Source organism: Halichoeres trimaculatus, unplaced genomic scaffold (genome assembly GCF_033239565.1).
Source record: "Halichoeres trimaculatus isolate MK-OKI-2021-1 unplaced genomic scaffold, fHalTri1.1 fHalTri1_scaffold_23, whole genome shotgun sequence".
NCBI classification, from domain to species: Eukaryota; Metazoa; Chordata; class Actinopteri; order Labriformes; family Labridae; genus Halichoeres; species Halichoeres trimaculatus.
Genome location: NW_027437201.1, coordinates 10,655,721 through 10,669,675, shown reverse-complemented (window position 1 = coordinate 10,669,675; position 13,955 = coordinate 10,655,721). Strand labels below are relative to the sequence as shown.

General features: G+C 42.6%; 1 protein-coding gene across 1 annotated transcript in view; it reads right to left on the bottom strand.

Moving 5' to 3' along the window:
* Positions 1 to 13,721, bottom strand: part of adam12a (ADAM metallopeptidase domain 12a) — a 108,819-nt gene extending 95,098 nt beyond the window's left edge. The window contains exons 1-2 of the mRNA XM_074663538.1: positions 13,649 to 13,721; positions 13,194 to 13,530 (exon numbers count right to left, since the gene is read on the bottom strand). Of these exons, the coding sequence (XP_074519639.1) occupies positions 13,194 to 13,299 (106 nt within the window). The 5' untranslated portion in view covers positions 13,300 to 13,530; positions 13,649 to 13,721. The remainder of the gene's footprint in view (positions 1 to 13,193; positions 13,531 to 13,648) is intronic.
* Positions 13,722 to 13,955: the final 234 nt, after the last annotated feature.

Genomic DNA, 13,955 nt, shown 5'->3' with positions numbered 1-13,955 from the left:
AAATTCTTAGATTCAGGATTTGTTGCCTGTCATCCAATGATATAATCATCCAAAAAATCCCAAACTGACATCGCTCTGTGCAAAAAAACTCCCACAATCCCAAGCCAACCCAGTGACACAGCTGCTGCCCCTCTAAATATTACATCATATGATCCCTGAAAGCCAAAATGAAATAGTGAGCAAGCAGAGGACAAATCTAACAGCGTTCCCTGTAGTAATAAGCTCCCCACAGCGGGGATGCTGTTCCAGAGCCGGGGTCTCTCACTAAAGCAGCAGGGGTTGCTGGAGCCATTTGTTATGTTGCAAACATCCTAAATCAAATGTTTGCCTGTTTTCAGTTTTCTCCCACCGATGCTCCGCCGCGCGTTTCCCAGCAGCAGGGAAACAGATTCAGCTCGAAGGTGATGTCAGCGGACTTGTGAGGAGATGTGCATGTGGTCCGGATCATAATTTACGGTTTGTTTTGAACATGAAACTTTGTAACTTCTTAATTCTGAATCCAATTTCAAACAAGTACAAACACAAAACACACTCAAGGGGATAAACTCGTCACAGATTATTATTACTACCAGCACTTTCGAGGCTCTTCCGACGATTTCTTTCTCACAACGCATGACTCACGCTGGTAAATTGCTGAGTCTGCTTATTATCCGGCATTAATAACCCACACCAGAGCGAGTCCTCCCCAGCTGAGCTTTTGTTCTGCTTCTCCTCCGAGGGAGAAAAAAAAACCTCCTCCTCCTCTGGAGTCCATCACAGAGCAGCTCCAGCTGATAGCAGAGAGCCAGAGGTGACCAGCTCAGCAGTCCTCATCCAGCAGACCAGCCTGATGATGAGAAGCAGGCTCTGGCAAGGACGACCACATCTCACACACACACACCGATACACACACTCAACAGCAGGGAGAGGCATCTTACCCTCATTAGCCTCTGAAAAACCACACCGTCTGGGGAGGTTAGGTGGGCATGCTGAGTAAGGGAACCCATGACAGGCGCTGTGAGAAGTGCGGATGGATACCAAAACAAATGAGGGAAGAAAAAACAGAAAATCTAACGAAGAAAAGGTCAAATTCCAAACTGTGGTTCGCCAACTCATGAGGCTAACACACATGGAACAGCTATCGTCTTTTCACATCAACTTTGACAACCAGGCCTGTGTTTTTCCTCTCACTTCAAAGTCGACAATTGAATAACCATTTTGTGAATATGGCGTGCAATAAGATTTAATCCCTGCTTATAAATGGCAATATATTAGTGGAAACAGTCTGCAGGCTCCTTTTTTTCCCCTGTGTGCTTGGGAAACGTTTGGTAAAGTTGAAGCATGGCGCAGCTGCTGTTTGGACTCTGTAAGTGGCTTTTGTTAGCTAGACTGTTACAAGAGCCACCAGAGGCGTTGAGGGAGCGGTAAAAGTGGCACCAGAACTTGGAGGCTTATTTATATGTTCAATAAAGGAGAGTGTAAACAGAGGTCTTAATAAAGCAGAGTTCTGGCCCTCATCGGCTCCCTTTATGCTCCCGTGTACACAAAGAGATTTTGTGCCATTTATACGGCCTCAATAAAGTCAGGGCTAGGATGGAGGATTGTATATACGTGTTTGGAAAGCGGACTGTGTGTGTGCTAGTTCGCGTGTGGGTGAAATGTGATACAGACCAATGACTGAATAAGGTAATAAAATTTGCTCTCCCTAGTGGTGTTGTTAAGAAAGAACAACAAGTTTTACTGTGTCCAGGCATTGTTTGGTTGTTTAACACAGTGTAGGTCCATAATGAACAGTAGTCTATTCAGCATGGATTTGCAGATAAAGTCTGCTTTAAGCATCTTGTAAAATTTGATTGGAAGACATCTTGAGCGGTTTCTTGATTGCAGATTGGGATTCCCATTAAACCTGGGCTGTAGCAATGCTGTTATTGAAAAGACGAGATCTTAAGATGTGATGTGTTACGGGCCCAGGAGATGGGAATGAAACACTCAAACGTGACTGGTTTTCATATTCTGAAAAAGGTAGAACCAGGTTTCAATCTCTCTGAATTAAATAAGGTTTGGAAAAATTTGAGTCTAAACCAAAACTTATGAATACTGTAATCAAACAGAGTTTCAGCACGGAAATATAAACTAAGCAAAAAAGTTCCGAATCTTTTGCTTGGCAGATTATTTCTTTTTTATTTCTTGATAATCTCACACTGTTGTAAAGCCTGTTTATTTCACTTTTAAACATAGACACATTTGTCAGGGACATGGATTTGTGGGATGAACAGCAGAGCTGTGTGTGTGGGTTGCACCCATAAAAATTCACAAATCTTCTCTGCCAATGCCAAACTCTGTGATTTCTCCCACACTACTTTTGTTATTCAGTCTTTTCAAGTTAATTTTTTCAGGCTTTTTATTCCTTTATTAGAAAGGACGGATCAAACAAATAGAGCAGAAAACAACTGTCCATTCGAGGGCCAGCCTCATGTGCCACTTTTCCACCAGTGCTGATTGGTGCTAGTGCTTAGTTGGTTCCAATCATGTTCTTCCTAAGAACCACTTTTGTTTTTCATCAGCAAAGAGCCAAGTTGGAGGCATGTCACTGCATCACCATTAAAACGTCAATACATCATAGATACATAGCTGTTCCGGTGGGGGGGCTGTGGACACATGGGGCAGGGTCAGCAACTAAGAGGCGCTGGAAGCCCTTGAAAAGATAGCGATTCTTTTTTTATCTGAGTTTTTTTGTGGTGGTTGTGACATTATTTAGCCTGACTGTCCATTACACGGAATGTGTGTATGTGTGTTTGCAAGTGATTGTGTGTCTGTGAACACATTGGTGTGGGATGCTGCCATGCCGGATACAGAGAGCAGAGAAGGAAAGTGAACACCATAGACTGTATAAAACATGGATGAAGCATCTGCGATATCACCCATCTGTTCTTGACACTTGAAATGAAGCTAATCCGTGGACGCAGCCACATTCGCTGTCACGCCGGCTGAGTTTTTCTTCAATTTTATGGCTGGGCATGTACGTAATTTCTGGTCTTTCTGCAGCCAGCCTCAAGCAGATTCCAGGCTAACAGCGACTTTTCGCACTTCTGCATAGGCTTAATTTTTACTTACCTGATGTTGCCCCTTGGTGAACACACAACTGTGAGACAGAAATGGCATCCTGTCATGTAAATAAGATAAATAACATAAAGCTGTTCAGTCTGGTAAATAAAAGGACATTCATAAGAGTCGTAACACATTGCTCCTTCAATTTTACTTCAATTTCACTTCCATTTCAAGTTTTGAATGTGGACAACGGCAACAAAACATCAGGCAGCTCATTCAGCAGCTTTCCTTTTGAAGAATGGCTGTTTTTCACAGCTGATCATTAGTCACGGTAACCCCGCTCCTGGCGGAGCGTGTGTTTTGCTCCGGCCCATCAAATTGTTTGCTAAGCACCAGTTATTAGCACATGAAGCCAGTGCTTTGTCAGGCACTGGCCTGGAACTAGCACTAGAACCAACTCAGTTAAAAAGGGGTAATAGTGCACCTGAATTTACCACCGATCATTCATTATTAAACTTTTGAGAGGGAATATGATACCCTTCCCCCACCAGTAGGTGGTTGCATCCCCCCTCTCGTGTATCAAACTGACTAAACTTTAAAGTTGAATATAATAACTCAATGACTCTTGAAGTCTGGGGTTTAATGCGAGTACCAATATGACACGGCAACAGAAAGAGTCAAGAATAGACAGACTTCTGCTTAACATCAACCTTAGACACCACCCTCTCCAACCCTCTGCCTCGGCTTGGAGGTTGTGTTGAGTTTTAACACTCTGATCGATAGCAAAGGAATCACAAGGAGTTGCCCGTTATACACAGGGTGGACAGGAGACTTTATTGAACAGTGCGCCCCATGTACAGAAGTTGCTGTTCTTGTTGAAGTGTCACTGGTTCAACTCCCAGTTTCTACCATAGGCTGCATGTTTTCTTCTTTCTCTGCTTCCCATGTTTCTCTTTAGCTAAAGGAAAAAAAAAACAGCTCAAAATATGAATAAATTAAAAAAGATGATTTGCTGTCTTTGGAGTAAGTTTAATCAGTGAATCGTTTTCTTTGCTTTAACCAGCCCTACAAACAATACCTCTGACCTGTACTCTATAGGTTCCAGGTCCACAGGCCCAGATGACCTTCCTCACTTATTTGTACATCTTAACATGTCTTTCCTCACGGCTCTCCCACACCTCCAGCCCTCGCTCTCCTCCCCTATAACAAACCAACAACTGTTCAGCTTTATTAAACCCCAGAGTCTGCTTTCTCACAGCTCCCTCCTGGACAGGCAACCATGAAATAACGTATTCATAACAATCTGTGCTTTTCCAACATAAACGGCGTGCTGTTCTTTTCATCTGCACACTCGACGGGGCCGTGCCCTCAACATGTGTGCGTGTCCACTGAGATGAGACATACATGCACACATCTATGAAGGGCACTCCTACTCAAAGTCACTCATGCCTGCAGCACACAAGGACACAGAAAAGACACTTTTCCCAGACTCTGCCTTGAAACTACGGCTGATTGAAAATGAAAAACAACATCTTTAGTGCTTTGAATGAGTTTTAAACCCACAAAATCCAACAAATTGAGCGAAAAACAAGGAAACACTCTTGATATGATTCCAGCATTGTTTGACTTAAACGGATGGTGTCTAGGTTCCAAAACCTCAGGACGGACATGAGTTGGAAATATGAGCATGTGGGATTAATTAGGACAGCGAGTGATGACTTTAAATTGGCTGGAAATATGACACAACAAATAAGGTTTAAGAAAATGAAATATATAGCTGGATCTTGGTTCCATATGGAGGCGTGTTCCTGATCAAACAAATCTAATAAAATGCTTACTTTTTCTCCATCAGGAGTGTGTACCCAAAACCATTTTCATTCAGACTTGGTGGATGTTTTTAATCAGAGCACTGACCTGATTGGGGAAATGTTCCTGCTAAGTTCCCCAGCCAAAATTGGTCCTGACATCAGCCCATGAGGAAAGACTTGGTGGATGTTTGCAGCGATTGTTCGTTTAATAACCTGTGATTGACAGGCATAGCACGAAATCAATTTATCCCCAATCACGAGGGCTAAGTTATGCTAATTCAAACAGAATGGTGATTGGGGACAGCGTGATGAATGACACATTGGAAGGACGAGCTATCAGCCTGACACTGTTATGGATGACCTTGGAGACAAAGCAGAGGACGTAGTTTGGTATCTTTCTTGGCTTTTATTATCTTCTCCAGGCCAGTGACTAATCACTATTGACAGTTCAATCACCTGAATGGAGAGTTCTTTATCCCATTAATCAATGGAGATAAGACTGCCAATCTGACTCCCAAGAGACGGACACATCCTAAAACTGTTTGACCTGGTGAACACACAGTCCAAAAACCAAACTGGTTTTATGTCAACTGATTGGTGCAGAAGTGATGAGTCAAGAAATAAATGAATGGGACAAAAAGCTAATGGGTAAAAGCCACTGAGAGCAAAACAGGATTTTGGCCATTTCCCTTGTTCACATCTTGCTAATCCGGCGTATAGCCAGATCTCTTGTAATCCCTCGAGAGATATGGCCTGGTCAAGCCTGGTTTATACTTCAGCTGTTGGTCTGCATAGCCCTTTTTTGACACCAAAGCCCATGTCTCTGTAAATAATATAGCAAAGAGTGTGGTCCAGGTTAATCGACCTTGCTCCAAGTACCTTTTCCCACTGCCGCACGGCCGAGTTCGCAAGGGAGCAAAGGTGAAAAGTGCTTGGTAATCTTGGCTCAACTCCACAGTAAACATTTGACCCATTTGGGGGACATTATGTCAACACCCTGAGGGTTGAACTAGGAAACTAAGAAACTTTTCAGTGACATCATGGTAATGGGAATCCGCAAAGAGTAGAAGAGGTTCCCCTTAATTAAATACAACAAGGTAGCAATGTGTTAAAGTTTACTGAGGTAGAGAAAGAGTTCAGTGACTTTAAGGGACATTTTCAGGGTCGTAATCAGATTTAACATTGGGATCCTTTGTTTGTTCTCTCCTTCTCTGTTTCTCTACCCTCACCTTGTACCCCCGACTCGTTTACTGTCACACCAGCCTGATGTCAGCACATAATTACTCTCTGGGAAATAGATGGCCCTGCAGGCTCAATTCCCTTTGGCTCAGCAGGAGGTTAATGTTGTCCGAGAGCTGGTGACGTTACGCCCCTGGCGAGTGAGACCGCTACACCTCCCAAGCTGCCGCGTGCGTTCCCTGGCATTGAGGGAGTGTGCCTCAGAAAAAATAAGGTCAGATCGGAAGAGAGTCAGGGGGGGAAACTGCGTGAAAGCTTGTAAATATGGTCTCCATGATGGATTACATTTGCAGCGCCCTGAAACTCCTCTGTCATGGGAAGCACATGTTTGGCTTGCTTTCAAAACACAGAAAAAGTAGAGAAGAAATGTTCCAGACGAGGATTCTCAGGTTTTTATATGAGGGGGAGAACTTATCTTACTTATGACAGCTTCCAGAAGATAAAGTTGTAAAAAGTCACATAGCTTAAGGTTTAAAACAACAAGTACTACTTTCAGTGTTTGATGAAAGTGAATAAATTCTGTTACTTATCTCAACAGGAAGAAATGCATTAATATTCCAACTCCAATCATCAAAGTTATTCATCAAAAAGAGATGCGAACCATTGAGCAGAGCATTAGTGCAGGAAGGCTGCAAAGTCAAGCTCAGCACACAGTACATCAGCTTCTTTTAACGCCAGACGTCTTGACCCAATCAGTAAATAGCAAAATGGGTGCTCTGTTTACTTGCTTTAGCCTAACTACTCTTGCTGCTCCCCCCACAAACCACCACAGCACCTCCTTTTATGTAGCGTCTGATTTTAAGTGTGATATGTATCATCTCTGATGCCCACTCTGTTCTGTACCTAGGGGGTTTTGCTGATGCTCTCCCTGCCATGGCTTATTAAGACTGCATGAGGAGAGGGGAGGTGTGCTCTTTCCACCAAAGGCTTTGTGGACCAACTGCAAACAGTTTTATTTTAATGATTGTTGGTACAAACTAGGAACAAATACCCTCGAGAGATTATGTGAAACCACACACTGAATCCAAACTTTTAACAATCTTGGACTGGTCAAAGTTGAACCCTAAAACTTTGTACCTTTTTGATTTTCTGCTCACTCTGCTTCACTTAAAAATACATCACAGGTCAGCCTGTGGAACCAAACTCAGACAGAAGCAGACAAAGCAACTGGCAGCAGCAGAACTTCATTTGGTCCAATTTGTTAGAAACTCACCCATGTGGGAGGTGACCTGTCTCTTTCTTTGAGAACACATCTGCCCATTAGAAATCGCATCACTGCTTGTCTCTTCTTGTTGGTGGATAAGCAGGTGGATGAGTGAGCGCTGTACGCCAAGCGGGAAGATAGATGACCTGGAGTTTAAGTGTAAAACCTTATGTTTGTAAGTCAGTCCAGGTAGTTGCTGCTTGATCTGGATCAAAAGGCTGCTTGCACGGTCTCCATAAAAACTCTGAGGTAAAAGCATGTTTCTGTGTTTGCAGCTTATTATACTGCTGCCAGGTGGGCTACACACTAAGTTATTGCTGTGATTTATTTGGTTCCAACTCTGCTATGCTAGCATGAAGCTAATATTGTTTGCTGTGATGTGGACTTACATATTTAATGTCACCTGGGATGTCCTGTAGTAATTTAGCAACGTCAACGATCCTTAACTCAATAAACTTCCACTTAAAAATCAATGATGTATGATTTAACTGACAGAACTGTCTTCAGCTATGATCCGTACAAAACCACTAGCAAACTTTGTGCTAACAAATATAGCCTGAATCCACAGGCTAACTTTAAGCTAGCTAAACTAAAATATTATTAAAGACATAGAGTACCCTTTGAAAGACTTGTCACTTGTTTTGCTATTTTACTACAAGGCTAATGATTGTTAACGATGATTGGTCAATTTTTAGGTTATATAACAAACTTTTTATGTTGATGTCCTGTTTGACTGGAAACCTTGGCAACGGCTAAGTTTGGTCAAAATTCCTGGTCGCCCATCCAAGCTAACAAGGACTGCTGCTGGTGAAGCTTTAGCAACACTCAAAGACAAAAAACTGCTGTAATGTATACATATGATCTTTCCTTTGTCCATTTTTTTTGTTATTTTTTAATTTCTTTGTCAAATTTACCACAAAAAACATCTAGAAATACAAAATATTTTGCACACAGCAACCACCCCCCTCTTCTTATTCTTCTTCCTCTTCTATTTTTCCCCAACAACTCACTTGGGGCAGCAACTAGAGACTGTGCTACTGTCTCTATGGTGATGCAAGATGGCAGCCTCCTTGAAAGGGGAGCTGCTCCTCATGCAGATATAACAGGCTAATACTAAGTTAACAAAAATAAAACACTTCTGTTAGGTTATTATGCAGTTATTTCACCAATTTATTGGGTCTTTTATTCGTTATTCTTTCTACAGCGTTGTTTCTTGGTTTTATTGTTCCAGCTTTTTCTTTACCGTAAAACACTTTAGTAGGCCACTGGCTGTTTTCAATGTGCTATATCGTGGGGTTCCCAACCTTTTCCAATTCAAGGCCTACTTTTGAGTCTCACAAATTTTCGCGGGCCACCTCCGACCCCCTAAATGCAGAGGCCATATTATGCATTCTTAGAGCACTGTTTTTAGGAAGTTTGAACAAAATGACTAAACTGCATTCTTCAATGTAATGCAATGTAGTCCAGCTCCAAAGCTGTTCGGCCCATATCAACAAAAGATCGGATCTCTTATTTGCTTGTCACATTTGATACTTGAAGATGGAAAAATGAAAAGAATAGTTGAAAATTTTTGATGTCCATTGAAAAGTTGCTAAGTTTCAACATTAAAAACTTTATTTTGTACATTTTTATTTTTCTATAAATGAATCCCCCCACCCACACACAAAAACTATACAATTTTAGAAATGATTTGCCGGCCCACTTGCAATACCTTTGCAGCCCACCGGGAGGCCACAGCCTTCAATTTGGGAATCACTGTGTTATATAAATACAGCTGACATTAATACTGCAAGTAAAAACATTCCAGTCCTCCTAAGTCTGTTTTACAAAATGCTGCTAAAATTACTAACTGTGCCTTTTAAATTCTGCTTGAATTAAACAACTCTGCAGAAGGGGTTAGCTGTCAGTGGCTTTTGGAAAACACTGATGGGGTGAAACTTGAATGAACCCAGATAGAAGATATCCGAGCCAGCTGAGCCCTCTGACCAGACAAGAGTGAGGACGCTCTGGGAGCGCTGCGCTGGGCTCTGCTCTGACCTGTCTGGGTGTGAAAGTCCAGAGCCAAGATCAGGTTTCAACAATGTGTGTTGAACTGTTTTTGGGTGTGTGTGGGGGGGTCATTTGAGTCCATTGACGAAATTAATACAACACATGTAGGGTCAGGCCACAGGAGCGCAGTCCAGATATTTTCCCCTTCCTATATAAATATCCCCAGTGCGGAGCAGCAACTGGTTGATCAATCTGTCTGAATGCACAACTCAACTTCAGCCAACTCTCCTCACCAGCCTCCTGGGTCCCACCTATCCCCAAACACTCATCTGACAGATCTGAACTCATTCAAAGTACAAAGATACTAACTGCCTCTGACTTGAGATGGGTCACATCGCAGTGATAATGTCTCTCTTGGGGAGGACACTGCTCGCTAAAGGAATGTTTTACTACAGTCCAAAAATATATTCTCAGCTCAGTTTTCATTTGTCTGAGCATGCAGCACGCAAGCTGCACGCATCGCTTGAGGGTAACAGAGTCATGTTGGCTGAAGCAGTACAGCTGGCTAGTAAATACTGGCTGACACTAAGTGTGTCAACCATCGGAGGAAATCACTCACAAGTGATCCCCAGCTAAGACAGCAACATGCACAAGACAGACGGGGGGGGGGGGGTTAAACAACAAGGAAGCTCAAATAGGGGTGTCATGAAATGTGCATGCCAACATGACGATGCATGGAGCTGAGCTGCTCCATCTTTTTCTTAGCAGCCTTGAATTCCTGACAGCAAAGACAAAAGTGCAGTCTGGAGGCAGAGAGAGACTCATAAAAAGGAGCACTAATGAGTCCCAGTCAACGCACTTAAACACGATGTAAGCTGCAACTAGTTATTTCATTAATCAAACAATCTTTTGGTCCGTACAAAGGAAAAATGGGAGAGATTCAACGAAAGCTTTTTTCACTTTAACAAAAGTTTGAGATATGTTCAGATCCTCTCGTTTCAGAGGCTGGAGACAGCAAACATACAACTTTTTCTTTTTCTTGGATTCCAAGAGAAAGAAGATATGAATCCATTTCAGAAAATATTTTAAACTATCACTGATGCACTTTTAACTCCCAAGAAAAACGAATGTTCTCGAAATTTACAGATATCTGCTGACAAAGACTGGCACTTGGCCTTTATACCCAATAACCCAGAGGTATTCAGTCTACAGCCCCTAGGGGGTCCATGGAGGTACTTGTTATTGTCTTTAAACACTTCAGTGGATACACAGAGGCCAAAGATGTGTCTTTCCAACAGAAATAAACACATTCAGCAACACAGCAACTCTCAAACTGTACAGATTCACTCAGCATTCACTTCTAGCTCCTCGAGACAGAGAAAGACACACTGCTACAGCTGCTCTGCCAACCACGCAACCGCACATTTCACACTGGCTCTGTCAGGTTCCCCAGAATATCTTAATACTGAATGCACACCAACAATGCATGTTTAAGGGATGGGTGCCAAATTAGGTTCTTTATAGGTACCAACCAAATTCTGTCTGTAATACCAAGTAACAATTCACATAAAATCAAACAGTGCCATGTTTTGGTACCTTAAAGTGGTACTCCGGGATAGAACATGTTGGGTCCTATCACAAGGTTTAGGGCAGAAATTACCCCTACAGCAGTGTTTTAGTGCAGCAGAGGCCCAGGGCGCACGCACCAAAAACCCCCTCCCTGCTCCTCTGCCAGTTTCCTCTGCACTCAGACGGGGCCATATTTTACTTGACCAAAAACACAAATAAACAGACTCCCACTGAAAAAAACTGATATCAGTCTGCATTCACGCTTTATTCAGCGAATTTTCAGCACGTAACTTTCACACGAAAACACCGCTAAATAAGGCTCTAGTTCTCATCGTGTCTCTTCGTCCTGGCAGACTACCTGCGTTTGTTTATATCTGGCACGCCGCATGCACGGACTGATACACTTAGCGGCAAGTGCCTCGTAGCCAGCTGTGGCTCTGCAGCGGAGGTAGCGCAGTTTTACGACACGATGAGAACTAGAGCCTTATTTAGCGGTGTTTTTGTGTGAAAGTAACGCGTTGAAAATTCTCTGAATAGTTTTTTCGGTGGGAGTCTGTTTGTTTGTGTTTTTGGTCAAGTAAAAAATGGCCCCGCCTGAGTGCAGAGGAAACCGGCAGAGGAGCAGGGGGGGGGTCTTTGGTGCGAGCGCCCTGGGCTTCTGCTGCACAAAAACACTGCTGTTGGGGTAATTTCTGCCCTAAACCTTGTGATAGGACCCAACTTGTTCCATCCTGGAGTATCACTCTAACACATCCTTGTGACTGTGAGGGAGTGGAAGAGTAGTCAATTTTCCATGCTGGACACGAACACAGCATTACAAATTAATATAATAAAACCTTTGAGATTTTATCACGAAACAAATTAATATATATATACATATAACCACATTAACACACACAAAAGTACTGGAAATTGGTACCGTTGAGTACAGATACTGGTTTCCATTAGCGGATTACCAGGCATTGGTACCACATTGTTTTAAATATGAAAGGTATTTATATATATATATATATATATATATATATATATATATATATATATATATATATATATATATATATATATATATACACACACACAAGTTTTTTCCATCAATTAGGGGGTCCTTGGTCAGACAAACGTCAAAGACTCCTGTAATAACCCATTTCACAGGAAAATTGTAGATAGTTGTCTTCAGATGACTGCCAACTAAGTCGAAGATTGCATATAGTCAACCATCACCCCTTAGGTCAAATCACTGGATTTGTATCATCCATGCAGAAGACGATCTCTTCACCTCTCTGTGTGACTCAGCTCAAGTTCCAGGTCCCTTTAAGTGGAAACTTCCCCAGACACACGCAGGACGTGTAGAGAAGGTGTTTCCCTATGAGTTAAGCCCAAGGGAACGGACGTATCAAGGCTAACTTCTGTTGAATCCAAAGTGTTGATGAATAAATGAAGACTTCCTGGTGCTTGGATCTCACTTTCACTTTTCACCCTCCCTGGTAATTAATTCCCAGGATTCTTCTGGATGTGCTGTGACTGGCAGTGTGTTTGGAAGTCAAAGTCTATCAGTAAGCGCCTACGCTCGGTTTCTCTAATCTCCACTGCTGCACATCGAGTTCTCACCTAGGGCATGTAACTCTGGTGTCTGGGATGTCATGAGCTATCGCCTCAAGGGTTGCAATCATGGGTTGAAACAAACACCCTCTTACATCACGCCTGAACATTTTCCCAGAGCTCTCAGGCTGCTATTTCTCATGTGTTGCCTTGATGCCATGAACCCAGTGAACAGTCCATCCACTCATGCTACCAACCAACAATGCAGCTTTATTTTATAACTCAGGAGTTCATCCATAATTTAAACCCTAAAGTATGTTTGAAGTGTCTTGACAAAGTGAAGTTTGCTTCAAGCGCCTGTGAAATGCCTCAAGTGCTGCTACTGATTACCAAAAGCAGTTTCTGCTTCATCAATTATGAAGTGTCTCCTCTGAGGTAAAAGCTGGAAATTTATGTTTTTCTTTTAGCACAAAGGCACATGTTGGAGTGTGTAAAGAAAGCCAGTGCAGACTGGAGATGATTCATTCTGCCCAAACATGTGTTACAGATCTGTAGGTCTGGTGTACCAACAGCAACAGAGGGTTGTATTAACAGAGAACAGATCTGTGCGTCTGCAAGTGCTTTCACTTGACATGCACAAGACATAAATAAAGGATATACAGAATAAAACAAAGAGGATAAACACGCAGTGTGCAGTGTGCATAGCTGCAGATGCTGACAGGTTAATTTAAAGTTCGCGTCAAAGCGAATGTTTCCAGTTGTTGTAGTGACATTTCTGACTTTTACGCGTGGTTCTTTTAAAATATACAGCATCTTACCTTCCGCGGATCGGGTCAGCACGCTGTCACACACCGACACGGTGACAGAAAAAGCCTGAAGTGCTGCCAAAAACACAAACTTCAGACTCCAGCTCCAGGGATTCATGATGATGCCCGGCTGAAGCGTGGACGGGACTGGCCAAGTGTCTTACTGCAGCGCAACCATCATACAGCCACAGTCCTCCAACAGCTGATGCGCACGAGCCTCCCCACGAAAATAGTCAAAAACCACTTCCTGAAATCTGATCGAGTAAATGAGCGGGTGCCTTTAGGAAATCCCGACGACAGCTGATTCAGCTCCGTGCGCTTTCTCCATTCAGAGGAGTCGAGTCTGCAGCTGCATGGCGCCAAAAAGTGAGCACAAACAGAGGGACAGGGATGAAAACATGTAAAAATTCACAAAGCGATGCAGTCTGAGCCGCCCGCTGGAATGACACCAATTCCGGAGCAATTACCGAGCAGAAGTGTTGTCTTATGAGTAGGGACCATGTGCTTCAATGAAGCTTTCCGCCAGGTCCTAGAGCCGAGACCAGAGCCCATTAAACCAGCGGCGGAGAGCTAACGGAAACTAACTAGGTGCTTTTTCCGGTTTTACATTTCAAAATAAAACGAAGTGGAGCAACAACAAAAAAATAAAACGAAAATATTCACAAAAAAATATCATATAAGCAAAATGTTGTACGTTACATGAATTTCAAAAACCTTCTCGTTTGCATTTTTTATGCTTTTCAATTGTTTAAAACTCACTCAAAGAAAAAAAAA